The sequence below is a fragment of the Scyliorhinus canicula genome, chromosome 4 (assembly GCF_902713615.1).
Source record: "Scyliorhinus canicula chromosome 4, sScyCan1.1, whole genome shotgun sequence".
In the NCBI taxonomy this organism is placed as follows: Eukaryota; Metazoa; Chordata; class Chondrichthyes; order Carcharhiniformes; family Scyliorhinidae; genus Scyliorhinus; species Scyliorhinus canicula.
Window position 1 is genome coordinate 44,760,089 of NC_052149.1, and position 22,479 is coordinate 44,782,567.

General features: G+C 43.5%; 1 protein-coding gene across 1 annotated transcript in view; it reads right to left on the bottom strand.

The window, feature by feature from the left end:
* Positions 1 to 1,488: 1,488 nt before the first annotated feature.
* LOC119964532 (mucin-22-like) overlaps positions 1,489 to 22,479 on the bottom strand; it is a 94,589-nt gene continuing 73,598 nt past the window's right edge. The window contains exons 2-5 of the mRNA XM_038794155.1: positions 20,523 to 21,074; positions 15,106 to 15,384; positions 12,523 to 12,686; positions 1,489 to 7,726 (exon numbers count right to left, since the gene is read on the bottom strand). Of these exons, the coding sequence (XP_038650083.1) occupies positions 7,679 to 7,726; positions 12,523 to 12,686; positions 15,106 to 15,384; positions 20,523 to 21,074 (1,043 nt within the window). The 3' untranslated portion in view covers positions 1,489 to 7,678. The remainder of the gene's footprint in view (positions 7,727 to 12,522; positions 12,687 to 15,105; positions 15,385 to 20,522; positions 21,075 to 22,479) is intronic.

Genomic DNA, 22,479 nt, shown 5'->3' on the forward strand with positions numbered 1-22,479 from the left:
AGCAGGGACAACTACCCACCTCCTCAACTCCCCACAGAAACTCTTCCGCCAGGGTCACGGTTTTAAAAAGGAGTACTAATCAGACCATTTGCTGGGGATGCCGCTGAATGATGGAAGGCCTTTTGATAACAGGTAGGTCTTGTTAATAGTATGGAAATGGGGCTTAAGTGTTGATAATTGCTTTCTCGCTACACTACGGCAAGATTCCGATTTCGCCCATGGGAGCGGGCCGGTGGCATCGAGTTGTTTGGCGCCTGGCACGGGTCTCGTTTTTAGCCTCTCCCCCTATTCACCGGCCTCGTTTTGCTTGAGCGAGAGTGTAGCGAGGCCAGAAGATCGCACCCGTAGTATACCTGGATTTTGATAAAGTGTCACACAAAAGGTTAAATCGGCAAGATAAGGACTTATGGCGGTGGGAGTAATATTTTAGCATGGATAGAGGATTGATTAAACGGGGCTGTTTCAAGCCAACAGGTGGATGTCACAAACATTAGTGCTGAGGCCCCAGCTATTTACAATCTATATAATGACTTAGATCAAGAGACAGCGAGCAATGAATCTAATTTCGCTGATGATACCAAGCTAGGTGGGCAGGTAATGGGAGTGGGGGGGGGGGGGGGGGGGGGAAAGAGGACACAGCGGCTGCAAGATAGACAGATTGAATGAATGGGCAACAAGGTGGCAGATAGAATAAAAAATGTAGGGAGTGTGAAGTTATTTGCTTTGGTTGCAAGAATAGTAAAGCACACTTTAAAAAATTTATAAATGTTAACATCCAAAGAGATTTGGGGTGTGCTTATACAAGGAATGCAGAAAGTTAGCATGCAAGTGCAGTAAACAATTAGGAATTATTGCAAGGGGGTTGGCACATAAGAATTAAGACATGTTGCTGGGATTGCACAGGTTTATGGAGTGACCACATCTGGAATGTTGTGCTCAGTTTTGGGTCTCCACATTTAAGAAAGGATATGCGGTACAGCGAAGTTTGACGAAGTTGGTCCATGGGAAGCAGTAGTCCTATTATGAGAGGCCAAGTAAATTGGGTCTATATTCGCCAGTGTTTAGAAGAATAAGAGCAATTTAATTGAAACATACAAAGTTCTGAAGTGAGGGTTGTGGATGCTCCATCATTGAATTGGTTTAAGGGCAGGGATAGACAGGTTTTTGGTCTCAGGGAATGAAGGGATACGAGTGGGCGGGAAAGTGTAACTGAATCCAAAGATCAGCCATGATCATATTGAATGGTGGAACAGGTTTGATGGGCCATATGGTCTGCTCCTATTTAGTGTTCTTGTGAAATTGTTGAATGAGCTTTGGACCACTTATGCCAATTTTATTCAGTGGAGTCATCCGTTTTAGGGAATCTCTTTGAAACTTCTCATAACAGGGGAGAAAAAAAAAAGAGGAGGAAAAGAGATGGAAGGATTGTTTGATAACCCACCACCTCCTTCGCCAATTGTTAGCATATGAATGAATTCACAACTTGGGTTCAAGGGAAAACCAATTTTTAATAAATCAAAAACACACAGCAATTGTATAAAATTAACATTCTTCAATTCTAACACTCAAATTTCCCATTTCCTGCCCAAGAATACACATTCCATAGGAAATCAACATCACACGGACGTTTGCAGCAAGTTCTCGCATACAGCATGGTTTTCTTGAAGAAAAAAAAAGTTCAAATAGTGCAAACTAGGTATCCCCCTCATGTTGACAATTCACAACAGTATTTTATTGCATTAAATGCAAATCACAAAAAGATTGGGAACAATCAACTTTCCAAACAAAGTCCGACCTGGAAAAAAAATGTTGCACCAAAATGGCAAATTGGCAATACCTGCAGGCTGGTAATAGTATTCAAAAGGTAAGGAAGGAAAGGATAGCAACGCAATGGGGGTCTACCAGTGAGATTATTGATGTCTTAATTCCACAGGTTCTAATTCTTGGTACTATTTTGGAATTTTCCCCGTGGCATAGCTAAACAGAATTTGAAAATGATAATATTTGGGCCACACTTCGGTAGTTGCAAATGGTCATTTGACCCTTCGAACATAAATTTTCAAATGAACAGGTATAATGTTGAAATCTCTTATTTGCACAGCATTTGTGCACAAGACAAAAGTGGTAATAATGGCTTTCATCCTTATAAAAATATAGAGTTCTTCCCAACAACTCATTCTGTTTAAAATAAAAGCTTATTAAATGCTCGCTCACGGGACTGCAAGACTGCCTCCACATCTGGTGTGGTTAATTTGTACTGTCGTCAAATAAAAAACCATCCATAACTATCAAGACTCTTCTTCGACCCCAGCCCCGGGTCACTGTCTGTATGGAGTTTGCACATTCTCCCCGTGTATGCGTGGGTCTTACCCCCACAACCTAAAAAGATGTGCAGGGCAAGTGAATTGGAAAGGCTAAATTGCCCCTCAATTGGAAAAAAGAGAGAATTGGGTACTCTAAATTTAAAAAATTAAAAAATAATTGAAAAAAGATTCAAGAAAGCCTGTTCTGCAATACGTAGCTCGAAAACCTGAAACCGCAGTATCATAACTATACAAGCATGCAACCAGTTATTTGAAAGTTATGATTGCAAATTTCTGGTGTCCAAACCTTCCCCTGTTGGTTGGGAGAGTAAAGAAAAACTGTTAGCCATGAGCAAGCAGGTTGCAGCTTCCTTACAGGCAGTGACCAAATACTCAAGTCTACTGGCATCCTGACTATATGGAAGCTCCTTCTCCAAGCACTGAAATGAACTATCACACTAAAAGGATTGCAGCACTTATGGAACCAGCAGCTGTGCATTATTTGAACTCAAAAGCTTTGCCAAAATCAGGAATGGTAGCATGAAGTGCAGGGCCCATCTGATTTACTGGTTGACAAGACCAGGTCATGGGATGTTTTGCAAAAGAAAAATAAATCCGAACTTCAGCTCACTTTGTTTTCAGCTCCAATGTAAAGAGGAAACCAGCATCACATTAAAGACACACATAATGGCACTGAAGGGCATACCAAAATCTCCACTCACATTTATACGTGCTAATAGACACTCACATCATATATTTTTGATCTATCTTTCACTCTGGAAATTTCACACAAATAGTGACTTGTGCCGAGGGGCAAGGGAAAGATTAAAAGGAAAATTGACAACCTGGGTCAAACAAACTGGTAGAATATATAAAATGACAAACATCCTGAGGAACACCACAACTTGAAAAAGTAATCAATGCCCAGAGCTTTTCTTTTATACAGTGGATTTCCAATTGAAGCGTTATTTGTTTTGGGCCCTTGGCAGTTTCTGCTGAATAACCTCAACATATTAGAATCAAAGAGTCAGCTGACCCAGCAGTTATTCAATATCTCAATTTAAACTAAATTTGTGTCAGTGGAGTCATTAGAATAATTGGATGCCCATTGTACTTTACATCAATTTCATCAAAGGTACTCGAGAACTGTTCATGACGAAAGACTTTCAGAAATTAGAAAAAAGGGAACTTTGTTAATCGTCATCCAGAATCAAAATAATGCAGATTCAATCTCAGGTGATTAAGAAAAACAACCTTTGTTCCACTTAATAATCTTCTATGCAATGCCAACAGAACAAAAATCCATTTCTAACAGATTAGAAACATTCAAATACAAAAATTATGAACTTTTATTTTAAAACACATTTTGTTCATGTTCACAGAGAATTACAAAAATTGCAAGATAATTGACTGCAGAAGCTATTTGATCGCTGTTCCAGAATTCCACCTAGCCATTTCACGAACAGGGCGCTGAAGATCCCAAAAGACATCAGTCATTACACAAAACCTTTTCTTTTGATGGCAGGGATCAACTGTCCTCAAATGTGCTTGTTCTAGGACCGAATGTCCCCTTCCCCCATGGGCATTGTAGTACTCTTGACTTGGCCTCAAATAGCACTCCCATGACAGGCACTGATTTGCACAGCTTTTTGCAGTATAACTTCAAACTGTTACAGTCACTTGAACAGTTATTTCTCTTCGGTTTCTTGCCTCCCAACCCCCGGCAACATCTATAACTTTGTTGCACTTCCCAATTTGGGAACCTCTGCTCTAGGATATTTCCTGGTGACCTGTACATTTATAGTCAGCTAGTTGGAAAGTTATACAGTTTGGCCGGGTTTGGTGGGGGGGGGGGGGGGAAAGAGAGAGGGGGCACAAATATAGTCCATTAAAAATCCAAGAAGAGTGTGTTCCTAACTAAATTGTGACTTCACAGACTGCTCGTTTGAGATAGAAAATATATGGAGTGACATGGTGGCGCAGTGGTTAGCACTACTACAGAGAACCCGGGTTCGATCCCGGGTACTGTCGGCTGGAGTTTGCACATTCGCCCACTGTCTGCATGGGTCTCGCCCTCACAACCCAAAGAGCAGGGTAGGTGAATTGGCTACACTAAATTGCCCCTTAATTGGAAAAATTAAAAGTAGAAAATATGCTTCCGAAAATTCAATTTCCCCAACATCAGCAAAACTGACCTCCTTTGCAACGTTTGATTTGAAGCTTGGCCTAGTCAATGACTCGGGGATAGAGGAACATCAACAGAAACATGTTACACTTTTTTTTAAATCCAGTTTTACATATTTAAAGAGACAGAAAGAGATTAAAACCTGTTTAATCTACTTCAGTTATATGTGAATCTGATCTTTATTTAAATTGTGAGGATTAAAAGGACCTCGTGTAAAACAAATTCCATTCTTTCTGTTCTGCTGTTATATGTCTGGAATCCACCAGGGGGCACTTGTTCAGCGTCTTTTCTGATCTTTCACTGCTCAATGTGGTACATGCCAGTTAATAGGAATTCTCTATTTGTGTTGCTCAAGCCTAGATTTATTGCTTTCGGTTTAAGGGAATGACTGGATAATAGGAAATTTGTGTTCATCAGGAGTTCCCAAAAAAGACTTTCTGCCCATTTTAAATATTTCACCAATTCCACAGTCTCAGTAGAAATTAACAATATTGCACGAAGGAGTTACGACTTTTAAACAAAGAATACCAATATTATACACAATAACCATTGCCAAAAAGCTTTTGTACAGCTGACTTTCTGAAATGCACGATTCTCAATCATCCAGCATTAAACTGCAGTCAATTGTTTTCTCAACTTCCACCACAAGTAGTTCAGATTTCAGTCCTGTGCAAACATATCCAATGCCCCCAGCACTGAAGTTCAGGGTTTTTTGTACAGAAAAGCAGAAAACTAACTAAACCTTCATCCGATGATTGCAATTGCCCAATGGTAGTTGGGACATCTCTCACTAGTTCTGGACAGAGCTGCGGAAGAGCAATGTGATCTGGGTGTTCAGGTACCAATAAAAATAAAGGCAAATGGAATGTTAGCCATTATCGCAACAGGATTGTAATACAGATGGGGCTGAAGTTATGTTTCAGTGGTAGAGAGCCTTCTGAAGTCTTGGAAAATGATAGGGTAGATAAACAGAGAAACTATTTTCTCTGGTGAGAAAAAAAAATACAGAACAAGTAGGTACAATCTTAAAATTAGATCTCAATGACCTAGGAGCGAAAATCAAGAAGTAATTTCACAACATGTGCTTACACGCACACACAGAACTGTTGAGATCTTAATTCGCTCTGCCCAAAAGGTTACGGGTGTATGATTAATTAACATTTTGAGCCAGGAATTGTCGGTAAGCATATCAAGGGTATGGAGTGAAGTACCGATCTGCCACAATCTCACCAAACGATGGAATGGGCTGAGGGGCTGTTTGGCTTACGGCCGGAGCTCAGAAGGTCTGTATAATAACCGCAGCTCACATTTCTGTGCACGTGGCAACTATGAAAAAGCACCATCAATTGTCGATCAAGATGAGGGCGGAAAGGTGTGGAATGATTTCATTGTTTGTATATTATTCAGAATCAAATACAGGAATTGTGGCAGTACATCAAAAAAAAATGAAATGCAGAGACTAAAAGTCCTAAAACACAGCACATCATCATCTCTGTAACAACCGCTTAGCAGTTTATACGCACCATCAGTGTGGAATCTCTCGCGTACGCGTTGTGTCAATATTAGACAGAAATTAAGAGAAAAGAACATCTATACCAGAAAATATGAAACCTACAATAAACCAGTCTAACCACAGATGCCCTAAATTGAATCCGAGGCATGGAACAGTCAAGAATGCTTTAATATTTTGTAGGCTAAGCCAAGTTCAATTTGAGTTAATCCCATGCAAGTGTCTTAAATTGCCGTAATGATGTAACATCTCAAACAGAAATTGATGTTTAAGCTGGAACCAAAGGTTTCCACAACCAGGCTTTGGAGAGGATTAGATGGTACAGAATCACTGAAATTTATAAATGAGGAAGAAAATAACTTAAGCTCCAAACTTGATTTTCAGTGTGCATTGGCCAGTTTTCTATTTGAAAGGGAACCATCTCTTGGTGGCTATCCAGGAACCAGCCAAAACCGCCTCCACAATTTGTTTTTTAAGCTTAGAAATCAATTCTGACAGCAGGTATCAGAGTCAAGTGGAATTAACACATTTAGGTTCCAAAACAATTAAAAAGTGTCTCTAGGATCGCACCTCAGAAACGTTTCTACAAAGAATTGCTGCAAGAGATGTGCATCCTCATTCTCTGAAACAATGATAGATCTGTGGAACTTGAAGCCAAGACCAAATCCCTTAATATACCGTTTTTAGTTACACAGAAAAGAACTTTGAGTTGGACATATATAAGTTAATTGTTCACGTGGCTGGACATGGACAAGGATTTAAGCCTAACCACCAAGGGTTTGAAAAAGAGGCAGTACACTGGTGCAAGAACTGATCTAGATTTATAGAGGGAGGAGAATCCAGGAGAACATTGGCTTCCAAGTACAATTCAGACCTTTCTCTCTATTTTTCAGTTCATTGTATTAGTGGTCTGATTTGATGAATCCTGGTGCAAAGTAACTCCCAATGTGGTACATTAGTGGGGCTGCAGGGGGATTGTACGACATCCTCCAAAGTGTTTAAAACCAGATCAGGATCTTCCTATCATTCCATTCAACTCATGAAATTGAACCAGTTTTTTCCCTTCCAAGGTTCTTGCTCATGACACCAATACTTTCAATGATCAACTAAAAGCGTTTCAACATGGCTTGCAAGTGATGGAACAATATCGGTAGAATAAAAAAGTCCAAATCAACCCAAAATGCATTACCTAAAAGTACCAATTCCATAATTTGATACATGCAACTGACTTCTTCAGACCCAAGACACTTGTAGTAAATGCCCTGGACCTCTGAATTGAATATTAACAGGACTCCCGGTTAGCAGGAAACCCAAATCCTAGCTCCTTTGGCACATGGTTGGATATCCACAACCTCCAACATAAGATTGGACATTCAGGATAGGTCACCAATGGCTTCCCTCCAATTGTTAAAAGAAAATGTTGCAAACTTACAAGTTTGCCTGAATAAACAAGGTGTACGTTAAAAGCTCCAGGGACACACCATATTTTGGGGCATAAATATTAATTTTGACCAATTTTCAACCCGAGCATTCCCCCAAATGGAGTAGAAAGAAAACAAAAAGACAAGTTTTGGCTCACACTAAAGAGAAACAAAGTCCTTAACATGCCAACTAACAATACTTCAAAACACTGTAGGTTGTTGTGCAAGTTGATGTGTTTTTTTTGGCAGCAGAAGATTTCTAGTAGCTGTAGAGAGATAAAGGGGTATCCTCTTCCATCATATCATCCTAGAAATTAAAACAAAAATTAGTTCGGACACTTCAAATAGAAGGCCCACTCCCCATCATTAAAAGTAGCGACATTCAATGTGTCATTCTATCTATGCAGAGTTCTCTTACCGATTGCTCCCTCCCATGAGTTTCATTCCCATAGCACAGCAACACCCATCAGTATCATTCCCAAAGCACAGCAACTCCCACCAGTGTCATTCCCATAGCACAGCAACACCCATCAGTATCATTCCCAAAAGCACAGCAACACCCATCAGTATCATTCCATAGCACAGCAACACCCATCAGTATCATTCCCAAAGCACAGCAACTCCCATCAATATCATTCCCATAGCAGAACAACTCCCATCAGTATCATTCCCATAGCACAGCAACACCCATCAGTGTCATTCCCAAAGTACAGCAACACCCATCAGTATCATTCCCAAAGCACAGCAACACCCATCAGTATCATTCCCATAGCACAGCAACTCCCATCAGTGTCATTCCCATAGCACAGCAACACCCATCAGTATCATTCCCAAAAGCACAGCAACAACCATCAGTATCATTCCCATAGCACAGCAACTCCCATCAATATCATTCCCATAGCAGAACAACTCCCATCAGTATCATTCCCAAAGCACAACAACACCCATCAGTGTCATTCCCAAAGCACAGCAACTCCCACCAGTGTCATTCCCATAGCACAGCAACTCCAATCAGTGTCATTCCCATAGCACAGCAACTCCAATCAGTGTCATTCCCATAGCACAGCAACTCCCATCAGTGTCATTCCATAGCACAGCAACACCCATCAGTGTCATTCCCAAAGTACAGCAACACCCATCAGTATCATTCCCATAGAACAGCAACTCCCATCAGTGTCATTCCCATAGCACAGCAACACCCATCAGAATCATTCCCAAAGCACAGCAACTCCCACCAGTGTCATTCCCATAGCACAGCAACACCCATCAGTGTCATTCCCATAGCACAGCAACTCCCATCAGTGTCATTCCATAGCACAGCAACACCCATCAGTGTCATTCCCAAAGTACAGCAACACCCATCAGTGTCATTCCCATAGCACAGCACCTCCTATCAGTATCATTCCCAAAGCACAGCAACACCCATCAGTATCATTCCCATAGCACAGCAACTCCTATCAGTATCATTCCCAAAGCACAGCAACACCCATCAGTATCATTCCATAGCACAGCAACACCCATCAGTGTCATTCCCAAAGCACAGCAACTCCCATCAGTGTCATTCCCATAGCACAGCAACTCCCATCAGTATCATTCCCAAAGCACAGCAACTCCCACCAGTATCATTCCCATAGCACAGCAACTCCCATCAGTGTCATTCCCATAGCACAGCAACTCCCCATCAGTATCATTCCATAGCACAGCAACTCCCATCAGTATCATTCCATAGCACAGCAACACCCATCAGTATCATTCCCATAGCACAGCAACACCCATCAGTATCATTCCCAAAGTACAGCAACACCCATCAGTGTCATTCCCAAAGCACAGCAACTCCCATCAGTATCATTCCCAAAGCACAGCAACTCCCACCAGTATCATTCCCATAGCACAGCAACTCCCATCAGTATCATTCCCATAGCACAGCAACACCCATCAGTATCATTCCCAAAGTACAGCAACACCCATCAGTATCATTCCCATAGCACAGCAACACCCATCAGTATCATTCCCATAGCACAGCAACTCCCATCAGTGTCATTCCATAGCACAGCAACTCCCATCAGTGTCATTCCCATAGCACAGCAACACCCATCAGTATCATTCCCAAAAGCACAGCAACACCCATCAGTATCATTCCCGTAGCACAGCAACTCCCATCAATATCATTCCCATAGCAGAACAACTCCCATCAGTATCATTCCCAAAGCACAACAACACCCATCAGTGTCATTCCCAAAGCACAGCAACTCCCATCAGTATCATTCCCAAAGCACAGCAACACCCATCAGTGTCATTCCCATAGCACAGCAACACCCATCAGTATCATTCCCAAAAGCACAGCAACACCCATCAGTATCATTCCATAGCACAGCAACACCCATCAGTATCATTCCCAAAAGCACAGCAACTTCCATCAGTATCATTCCCATAGCACAGCAACTCCCATCAATATCATTCCCATAGCAGAACAACTCCCATCAGTATCATTCCCAAAGCACAACACCCATCAGTATCATTCCCAAAGCACAACACCCATCAGTATCATTCCCAAAGCACAACAACACCCATCAGTATCATTCCCAAAGCACAACAACACCCATCAGTATCATTCCCAAAGCACAACAACACCCATCAGTATCATTCCCAAAGCACAACAACACCCATCAGTATCATTCCCAAAGCACAGCAACACCCATCAGCATCATTCCTAAAGCACAGCAACTCCCATCAGTATCATTCCATAGCACAGCAGAGACTGTAAATGTCCCATTTGGAGAGATCACTGGCATACAACACCAAATCATTCTGTCCCATAATGAACTACGGCACCTAAACACCAAATACCCACATTTCAGCTCAAGGGCAATATTTGTGCCATAAGACACCAGGACAGTCTTCTGGTAAGACCCACCAATGGTTTCCAGACACATAGGGAAGATGGGCATTGAATCATTCAGCTCCAAGTGGCACTTCCATTCCCCAGCCTCATTCAAACAAGGTGCCCTTCCACTGCCTTGGAAAACTCCGGAATGCAAGAGCATTTGTGTGCACCAACTGACACAAACCTAACCAACTCGCTGCCACAGACTTTGTGGCACTTCACTAGCAGAAATTAATCCAGACTTATAGGAATTCATAATTACAAATCAGGCCAAAACGGTTCTGGAGTCAGTTTACCACGGCACCGACTCTGCAAATATTTCACGCCAATTGTTGGACTGCTACAAACTTTATATGGCTAAAGGGCTGATGTGTAAGAGAGGGGTTCCTTTTCATGGGGACACTGGCACCTGTTCTGGGATAGGAAGGAGCTGTAACAATGGGATGGGATCCTTGTCCAAATGGAAAGGGCAAATAGGGAAGCGGGAAGGTCTTTAATTGAGTATGGTGGTGAGGGATCAACAAGAAAAGCAAGCATCCCAAATGTTAACAGAACACAACAGGAGAACATAGGAAAGACTAAAGTAAGGGACGGCATTGATGGCAAGGGAATAAATAGAGTTAGAGAACGAGGGTCTAAAAAGATGGATAGGAGCAGCACAGTGGTGCATTGGTTAACATTGCTGCCTCACAGCGCCAAGGACCCAGGTTCGATCCTGGCCCTGGGACACTATGTAGAGTTTGCACATTCTCCATATGTCTGTGTGGGTCTCACCTCCACAACCCAAAGATGTGTAGGGTAGGTGGATTGGCTATGGCAAATTGCCCGTTAATTGGGAAAACAAATAAAAAGATGGATAAACAAAGTGAAAGCAAAATCATTAAAAATGCGGTAAAATGTCTGCACAGCAACGCACAAGGTGTTTATAATAAAACAGGGGTGCTGGTAGTAATTGTGTGTTGAGAGGACCCAGACATAGTAGGGATTACTGAGACAGGGGGCTGAATTCTCCGCCGTCGGGATTCTCTGTTTTGCCGGCAGCCCAGGGGTTTTCTGACGACGTGGGGCTGCCCCACAATGGGAAACCCCATTGACGAGCCGGCGAAACGGAGAATCCCGACGGCGTGCCAAACCAGAAATCTGAGAATTATACCAGGACTGAGAATTAAATACAAATGGTCAATGAGAGAAATATGACCTCCAAGAGAGTCACGACTTCGGAGCATTTGTGACAATGGGACAGTGATTGATTGGTGCTTGCCCTAAGAGTAAATCACTGGAAGCATAAAGAAGATCTGTATAAGGAAAGACAAAGGAACGTCTGGAGCAAAAACCTGCAGGAATAGCCATCGTAAGAAGCTGTGTACTGGGTCCAGGAATTATCCAAGGGGGAATCTGATCACCTCGCTCTTAACAGGTGGTATTTAGGTCCAAGCCCTGATACTTCATGTAATAGAGCTGTCGATACCTTTAATAGTGGAGTTTTGATACTTCTATGGTAACTTGGTATGGTACAATAGAGGAAATTGTACGATAATTTGAGAGTTTTGTCTGGAACACTAGTTAGCCCAAGTTTGAGGAATGGAGAATAACAATGATGGAATTAGGTGAGGAAAAATGGGAGGAGCTGGAGTGGAACATTAACACTATATGAACTGGTTTGGCAGAAAGGCCTGACTGCGCTGTAATCCAATGTAAATAAATCAATATATCTTTTTACAATTCTATTGCTGTGTTCCCATCCCACTAATAGCAACATAAGAAAATAAAAGCAGGAGGCCATTCGGCCTTTCGAGCCTGCTGCGCCATTCATGACAATCATGGCTGATCATCAAGTTCAAAACCCTGATCCTGCCTTTCCCCCCTTATATAACTTGAGCCCCCGGATTTATAGAAACATAATAATTTTGAACGTAAAACATGATTTTCAGGCTTACTCATGAATCATTCATTTTGGATAACCTGAAGTAAAAATACACAAATCCAGAAAATAACTCCCAGCACAATGGAATCCACTTCAGATTACCTTTGATCAAATGATCAGTTCACCATCACACAAGAATACCACAATTAACAGCATCAATAAACATAGCAGAGTGAAAAGTGGCAAAATGGCATACAGGTGCACAACTGAAAAGGACACATTTCTTTGGGAAATTAAATTGCATGTTAAAGCTTCCACTCTATTTTCAGGACAGTAACTTTCCATCCCATCTTACCATTGGAAGCTCGTGAAGGCGCCTGAACTCTGGTTGGTTGTTTCGCTGACGGTACTTCAGAAATCCGAGAATGGAAACAATTCCAATAATTATAAAGAAAATGGTGATCATTCCTATAACAAGCGGGTCCACTTTGGTTCCATTTGGACTAGAAACCGGCTTCCCTGTTCAAAAAGGAAAAAGTACTTTCACTGGTACGGTTTGTATATCTAAGTCAGATTTCTTCACATTGTCTCATTGTTAGCTTGCAGCAACAAACTTCCCCATTTCCTTGGACTACCAGGGTAAGCAAAACTATCTGTGGTTTGAAAGTTCCAAGAATATTACAAAAGTTCCTCTGCTTTCTCGCTCTATTCTTGCAATTTCACAAATTCTGCTCCCAAAGTTTCTGAAAATCTCCCCCCAATTTGCCTGGGTTTTGTCCGGGTGCTCCGTTTTCCTCCCACAAAGATGTGCAGGTTAGGTGGATTGGCTATGCTAAATTGCCCTTAGGTTAGGTGGGGTTGCTGGGATACAGGGATAGGGTGGAGGTGTGGGCTTTTCCAGAGCCAGTGCAGACTCGGGCCGAATGGCCTCCTTCTGCACTCTAAACTCTATGATTCTATGAAATTAATCTCACTTTACAAGGCAATCTGCATCAAAAATTTTAGAAAGTTGAAGGGCAATTTAATCGTGATTTTTATGATAAAGAAACAAAGATTACAAGCTCGTAAGAAATAGGAGTAGGCCATTCTGCCCCTCGAACCTGGGCCACATTCAATAAAATCATGGATGATCAGATTGTGGTCTTAACTCCACATTTGTCTGACCCCTCGAATCCTCAACTCCCTTGTCAAAAATCTAATGCAGCCTTCCAGACTTGAATATATTCAATGACCCAGCCTCCAGCGCTCTGTGGGGAAGAGAATTTCAAAAATTAATGACCTTCAGAGATGAAGTTCCTCTTCCTGCCCATCCTAAATGGAAGACCCCTGATTTTTAAAACTGTGTCCCCCAGTTCTGAAATCCCCCACAAGAGGAAATATTCTCTCATCATCTACCCTGTCAAGCCCCCTCAGAATCTTTCCCCCACCCCCAATAAAATTGCCTCTCATTCTTCTAAACGCCAATGAATATGGGCCCAAAATGCTCATCGTTTCCTCATACGACAACCCCTTTATCCTGGAAATCAGCATGGTTAACCTTCTTTGCTTCCAATGCAAGTATAACCCTCAAGTGAAGATAGCAAAACTATTCACTATACTCCAATTGTGATTAAACAATGCCCTGTAAGACCTCCCTACTTTATGGTCCACCCCCCCTTGCATATATCCTTAATTGAGAATAGGAAATGGGTTGCACTAAATCCACACTTTTTCCTTTAGTGGTGGATCCAGAACAAAGGAGCATCATCTTAATTAGAGATTGGCTATTTCGACCACCTCCTGCTCCAATCCCCCACCCACAACTAAGGGTAGTGGAAATCTGGAATCCTCTCCCAAAAAGGCCATGGAACGCTGGGCCAGGTGAGATTTAAGACTGGGGTCAAAAAGTTTTTGTTAGACAAATGCAAGGGATAGGGAGGGAAAGTAATAGAATGAAGGTATATATCAGCTATATTCTAACAAAATATTGGTACATGACTCGAGAGGCTAACAAGGACTTAAGATCAGGTCTAGACTACTGCAGTACAAGTATAGGACAAGGAAGCAGAGGATGGTCAGATGTGAACAAAGAATAAACAAAGAAAATTACAGCACAAGAACAGGCCCTTCGGCCCTCCCAGACTGCGCCGATCCAGATCCTTTATCTAAACCTGTCCCCTATTTTCCAAGGTCTACTTCCTTCTGTTCCCTGCCCGTTCATATATCTGTCTAGATGCATCTTAAATGTTGCTATCTCTACCACCTCCGCTGGCAAAGCGTTCCAGGCACCCACCACCCTCTGCGTATAAAACTTTCCACGCACATCTCCCATGTGGTATGTCACTAGCTCAGATAGAATAGGTTAGAAGGTTAGCCTGATTCCCTATCGTGTCACTAAGTTTGCCCATAATAGTTTGGTCTTCTTAAGTCACCCAGTTTCGGCAGGAGACTATATACATTTAGATTTCACAGTGTAAATTATAGAATGAGCAAGAACAGAATCAATTAGCCAAATTCTCATCATTCCAAACTTTATGTTGCTGGATCATTTAAAAACTGTAGGTTGCTCAGTTCTCTCTCCAATGTCCCATGTCCATTAAAAGGAATGGGAGAATCTCAGAAATATGGGTTGCTTAACTCGTTCCCAAAATAAATGCTTTTTGTGGATATAGTCACTTCTTTGGGACTTAATTATCGAACTCTATATTTAATTATTTCACAAAATTGTAAACAGCAAGTGACTCAAAGCATGCTTTAACCACCTGTGAGCTTGCTTGCCACAATTCCACTATTTCCAAAAGCACACCAAATAATCAGTAAATGTAGAAACTTAACAAAACGAAGATCACAGGGAATACACAGGACCAAACAGGCCATTTGCTGCAGCTAGTCTTTGCTGGTAATTAGACTCGTTGTGGGTCTCCTCACAGGATATAAATAGGTTGCCAAAATCACCCACCATCCACCATTTCTTTGGTATTGGCCGAATTCTCCTCGCTATGCTGCACAGAAAATGATGTGGTTACTTTGCCGATTGTTGTGCTACTTGTGGCAGCTGCTTTCACTGTGGTGGTGGCTCTGGTATGAATGGTGGGCAGGGCCACTGTAATGCTTGACGTCACTCCAGAGCCACTGGATGTCACCGTAGTTGGTATGGTCTTAGAATTTTGAGAGGTTGGTCGTATTGGCATTGTTTCAGACACTGGAGACTGCGTAGAGGCCGTGGCATTAGCTGAATCTAAAAAAAAAACACAAGAGATGCTCATTTGTAATAAGACCATGCAGCAATCCTGATGACACAGTTGATTCAAGGAGTGACTTATCTCCTCCCCCTTCTCTCAGCTTAAGACTTGATGAAAACATTGCAGTAACTCAATAACTGCAGTAACTATAGAAAGCATCCTCTCGGGCTGCATCACAGCCTGGTATGGCAACTGCTTGGCCCAGGACCGCAAGGAACTTCAGAGAGTCGTGAATATCGCCCAGTCCATCACACAAACCTGCCTCCCATCCATGGACTCCATCTATACCTCCCGCTGCCGGGGGAAAGCAGGCAGCATAATCAAGGATCCCTCCCACCCGGCTTACTCACTTTTCCAATTTGTTCCATCGGGCAGGAGATTCAGAAGTCTGAGAACATACACGAACAGACTCAAAAACAGCTTCTTCCCCACAGTCACCAGACTTCTAAATTACCCTCTTATTGACTGACCTCATTAACACTACACCCTGTATGCTTCAACCCATGCCAGTGCTTATGTAGTTACATTGTATATCTTGTGTTGCCCTATTATGTATTCTCATGTATTTTTTTGAATTATGTTTAATTCCCTTTTCTTCCATGTACTGAATGATCTGTTGAGTGAAAAATACTTTTCACTGTACCTCGGTACACGTGACAATAAACAGATCCAATCCAATGTGCTTGGTACGACCAATGTTTATAAATAACCGTTGAGGGTCACTGTCGAGGAGAGTGCCAGGTACGTAGCGGAGTTTCAAGTATTAGCTGAAAATATTTTGCATCAGTACAAAGGATGTCATTATATAAAAACTTCAGAGGCAGGACTTTTTGGACTGCCCTCTCTGCCACCTGAAAGTCCAGATTCGAATTTCAGGACAGGGCAGGTGAGGCCCACATAGGGGGGGGTTCTTGACGGAGAGGCCGTGGTGGTAGTGGTGGGACAAGCACACAGAGGCGGATGTGGTAAAAGAGCCCTCTGAATGAGGAGTCCCATCTTCTCCACCTGAGCTCCAGCAGGGCGACCTGCTGGGCTACCCGCTGCCCTGGAACTCCTAATGTCAGTCTCAAAACGAAGGCAGAGCGGAAGTGGCTTTGCCCATCCCATGCAAGAAAAAAAAACAACAAAAATCGCAGATGGGCCTGGGCAGACGGGACCGCTGCAGGGGAACTTGGCTTGCAAAGCCACCCATGTCAGGGGGCTGTAAAATTCTGCCCCACAAATAGATCATTGGGATTGTATTTTGGGAGGTTCTCGGGTCATCCCAAATCATTTTGGCTTCCTGATATTGGCATTATAATTCACAGGATCCTGGGAAAATGCTTAAACGTCATCTTTAAATACATTCATTTGAGTAAGTAGACAATTATCTCATCACAGCAATAAGGAAGCAGTAGGAATCTGGAGCTACAACTCAGCAATATACCGTCAATATATAAAAGAGGCAAAAATAGACATTGAACCACTGGAAAATGTGGTTGGAGAAGTAATAATAGGAAACAAAGAAGAAGTGGCAGAGGAACTGAATAGTTACTTTGCATCAGTCTTCACGGTGGAAGACACCAGTGGGATGCCAGAGCTCCAGGAGAATCAGGAGGCACTGGTGACTGCAGTGGCCATCACAAAGGAGAAGGTTCCAGGGAAACTGAAAGGTCTGAAGGTGGATAAATCACCTGGACCGGATGGACTACACCCCAGGGGTACACAGATAGCTGTGGAGACATTGGTGGTGATCTTTCAGGAATCACTAGAGGCAGGAAGGGTCCCAGAGGACTGGAAAGTGGCTAATGTAACACCGCTGTTTAAGAAAAGAGGAAGAAGACAGGAAATTATAGGCTGGTTAGCCTGACTTCGGTCATTGGTGAGATTTTAGAGTCCATTATTAAAGATGAGATCGCGGAGTACTTGGAAGTGCATGGTAAAATAGGAATGGGTCGGCATGGCTTTGTCAAGGGGAAGTCATGTCTGACAAATCTTTTAGGCAACAAGGAAGTTAGACAAAGGAGAACCAGTGGACATGATTTATTTAGATTTCCAGAAGGCCTTTGGCAAGGTGCTGCATAGGATACTGGGCTGGGGGCGATCTAAACTTACAGGATACTGCGAGGCCTGGATAGAGTGGACGTGGAGAGGATGTTTCCACTTGTTGGAAAAACTAGAACCAGAGGACACAATCGCAGACTAACGGGATGATCCTTTAAAACAGAGATGAGGAGGAATTTCTTCAGCAAGAGGGTGGTGTATCTGTGGAACTCTTTGCCGCAGAAGGCTATGGAGGCCAAATCACAGAGTGTCTTTAAGACAGAGATAGATAGGTTCTTGATTAATAAGGGGATCAGGGGTTATGGGCAGAAGGCATGAGAATGGGGTTGAGAAAAATATCAGCCATGATTGAATGGTGGAGCAGACTCAATGGGCTGAGTGGCCTAATTCTGCTCCTACATCCTATGGTCTAAGCAGATAGAGGTCAGAAGCTAAAATAAAAACAGAAAATGCTGGAAACACAGACCAGGCAGCACCCGAGAGAGAAATTACATTTCAGGTCCACTGCTTTCATCCGAATTGTGATGGTCTGAAGCTGGATCGTACCTACACCTGCCCAGACTGACAACCTACACCTGCGCAGACTGACAACCTACACCTGCCCAGACGGATAACCTACACCTGCCCAGACTGACAACCTACACCTGCCCAGACTGACAACCTACACCTGCCCAGACTGACAACCTACACCTGCCCAGACGGATAACCTACACCTGCCCAGACTGACAACCTACACCTGCCCAGACTGACAACCTACACCTGCCCAGACGGATAACCTACACCTGCCCAGACTGACAACCTACACCTGCCCAGACTGACAACCTACACCTGCCCAGACTGACAACCTACACCTGCCCAGACTGACAACCTACACCTGCCCAGACTGACAACCTACACCTGCCCAGACTGACAACCTACACCTGCCCAGACGGACAACCTACACCTGCCCAGACGGACAACCTACACCTGCCCAGACTGACAACCTACACCTGCCCAGACTGACAACCTACACCTGCCCAGACGGATAACCTACACCTTCCCAGATTGACAACCTACACCTGCCCAGACGGATAACCTACACCTTCCCAGATTGACAACCTACACCTGCCCAGACTGACAACCTACACTTGCCCAGACGGACAACCTACACCTGCGCAGACTGACAACCTACACCTGCCCAGACGGATAACCTACACCTGCCCAGACTGACAACCTACACCTGCCCAGACTGACAACCTACACTTGCCCAGACGGATAACCTACACCTTCCCAGATTGACAACCTACACCTGCCCAGATTGACAACCTACACCTGCCCAGACGGATAACCTACACCTGCCCAGACGGACAACCTACACCTGCCCAGACGGACAACCTACACCTGCCCAGACGGATAACCTACACCTGCCCAGACGGACAACCTACACCTGCCCAGACTGACAACCTACACCTGCCCAGACGGACAACCTCCACCTGCCCAGACGGACAACCTACACCTGCCCAGACGGACAACCTACACCTGCCCAGACTGACAACCTACACCTGCCCAGACGGACAACCTACACCTGCCCAGACGGATAACCTACACCTGCCCAGACGGATAACCTACACCTGCCCAGACGGACAACCTACACCTGCCCAGACGGATAACCTACACCTGCCCAGACGGACAACCTACACCTGCCCAGACGGATAACCTACACCTGCCCAGACGGATAACCTACACCTGCCCAGACGGATAACCTACACCTGCCCGGACGGATAACCTACACCTGCCCGGACGGATAACCTACACCTGCCCGGACGGATAACACTGGTATCCTAGAAACCCCATTTAGGAAAACTGCTAACTTGCACAGAACTCTCAAACAGCCAATGCTACAGAGTAGGAGTTAAAGAGTTTTCAATCGTGGGCAGCACGCTGGCACTGTGGTTAGTACTGCTGCCTCACGGCACTGAGGACGCAGGTTCGATCCCGGCTCTGGGTCACTGTCCGTGTGGAGTTTGCAACTCCTCCCTGTGTCTGCGTGGGTCTCACCCCCACAATCCAAAGATGTGCTGGGCAGGTGGATTGGCCATGCTAAATTACCCCTTAATTGGAAAACAAATAATTGGGTACACCAAAATTTCTTTAAAGTAAAGTCAAGGCCTTAAATAATAGCAATTTTTAAAAATGAATTTTCAATCCCTACAGTGCTCCAAAACCTCTCACACCCCCCAAATACCATTTCCAAAATCAATCTTTTTGAACAGAACAATGACATTCGATGTTCTCCTCAAATTGCTCAAATAGGAGAAGAGAAATATTGAGGTTTAGGAGGAATGATGTGCAGGGAGGAAGAGTAGAAAATAATTCCTTCGAACAGCATTACTTGCGCTCAGTACATTTTGGAAATCACAATACTCAAATGTAAGGGGAGCAGAGTAGGGTAAATGGAGACCTCGGGAGATGGTTGTACCAGCGAGTCACCTCAGGCCCATGTATGGATCCTATTCTCAGCTGTTACGAGCCATGGCCAATGTGGAACTTTCGCTTTTTCAGTGGAGGAGCTAGAATATCGAGGGACAGACAGAGGACCATTCGGAAGACTTATATTTCCTTTAAGCTTACATGAAGGTGCCAACAGGAAACCACCTCATATTCTTTATCCTAATCCTATTTTTCATTGAAAATGGGAGACTCTGACAAGCAACTGAAGAGGGAAGCACCATACCATGAGGTGTGAAGAAATGAGCAGAGCAACTTATGCTTCGACATCGCACGCCTACAACAAATATTCAATGTGCCAACACATCATTTTCAAAAATTAATGGAAATATTTCATAGCATCTTACTGCCTCATCTCCTCAGCATGCGTGCTATGCTAAGCTGGCCTTCAAAACAAATAAATTGAGGTGACTTTTGTTTTTAAAAACATCATACAGAACCTATCACAATGTGCTTCTATTCTACAACTTGAGCTCAAATACTACCCGAAAAGGGTGAAGAACTAGGGGCTTTAATCCATTTCTCCAGGAACCTATAGCACAACACTGGCGTCCAGGATAGCTTTCGTGAGTAATTTTTGTTCAAATTAGTGTAAAAGCCTTACCTTTTGATACCTTCTGACCAGCAGATGTCGTAAGTGTTGGTTCAACTGTGGTTTCATGTGGAGAGTTGCTAGCAGATGAGTCCATTTTTCCAGGTGTCAACGTTTGCTGGGAGACTGTTGTGACAGTATGGCCAACTTCAGTAGCGTTTCCATTTCTCTCAGTCATGACAGGACCAACACTGGCATTCACTGAAATTGTACTGGGACCACTTGTAGGACTCGGTATGCTAACATGGATTTTGGTTTCATTTCCTTTTTGAAGGTCATTGCTTGTATCATTATTAGTCATCCTGTCGGTTATGTCACCCACATCTGGAGCATCAGTCAAGGTGCTGACAGTTGAGTTCACTGATGAATAACTAAAGCCAGTTCCATTTTTCAAGCTTGGAGTTGTGGTGATGTCTATGGTGCTTCCATTGCCAATGTGAGGAAGAGTGTAATCACTGGCTACTGTAGAGAAGTTATTGGATCCCATTATAGTTGTTGACAAATTGAATGCAGGTGATGTTGCATTAGTGGGCATCGTTACTACGATTGTAGTTGTAGAATTTCCTAAATTAGAATAGAAAACAAAAAGAAAATCATCAGTGGGCTGGCTCAATGGATCATACGAGTCTATTGCTCTGGTCATCAGCATCAACATCAATATCAAAATCTGCTCATTCAACTGCTGGAGTCACAGAAGACTGCAACAAAATGTATCCCTCAGACTTCATCGACAGCAAGAACCGATGGTTTTGTTTTACAATACAAGAAAGGCAGTGCTGCTTTATTCTGAAGAATACAGCTGTTGCCAAAAATAAAAGGGATGGAGGACAGGGAGGGTCAGGAGAAAACTCAACCCTGCACGATTCCATGGCTACAAGGGTAAGATTCTCGCTTCGGGGTTTGTGCTGCACCAAAATGGGAGAGGTCGTGGGTTCAAATCCCGGACAAGCCCTTTGATGTTGTTTCTATAGGGGCTGGTTTAGAAACAGTGGACTAAACAGCTGGCTTGTAAAGCAGAACAATGCCAGCAGTGCAGGTTCAATTCCCATACCGTCCTCCCCGAACAGGCGCCGGAATATGGCGACTAGGGGCTTTTCACAGTAACTTCATTGAAGCCTACTTGTGACAATAAGTGATTATCATTATTATATAAATCTAATTAGTTAAGAGCTTGCCTATCCCATTGCACATCATTCACTAATATACTGTTAGGTTCCCCAGCACTTTAACCAGAAGAGGTGAGGCAGATTGGTCATCGTGACTCACCCTTTCTGCAGGGATGTACCTTGCCTTAAATTTAGTCCAACTGATCATCATTGATCAGCAGTTGACAAGCGAAAACTCACATCCTACTTCAACATCATCATTTTCCAGAGTCAGCTCCCACCCCACTTCCTCCTCCCAACACCACCCCCCCCCCCCCCCGCCCACCCCCCGCAATGTGTCAATGGGTGATGAGCCAATTGCATCCGCGACAGACAAGTGATCTGCTCCCAAGTCTTTGCAGTAATACTCTGAGCTCATGACACAAAAGGTGTGTTTTAAAGGAGGATCTGGAAATGTGTCTCCTTCCAAACTTTTTGTGCGACTGAATTGGAATGTCAGGAGTCTCTTGGAGGTACAGAGCTGAATGTTGCTCAAAGGGAGGCATGTCACTGCAGCCTTTCCTCTTGCACTGATCAGGCAAACACAAGAATGCCAAATTTCAAACCATCATAATTTGTACTGTAGATTATTGGCTCAGGCATCGCCATGGAGAAAACAACATTTGCTCCCCATTCGCCCAAGTAATTCAAAAGGCATAGGGCTTGAATGTTTCTTTTGTTTGTAGAGAACAGGTCTCTTCATATGAATGTTATGTCACTTCTAGCCAGCGTAAACTGAGCCACGTTAGGAGCATGATTGATCATTTTAATTTGGTCATTAATGTCCTTCCACATTTGCCCCCCCCATACAAAAAGAAAGTGGT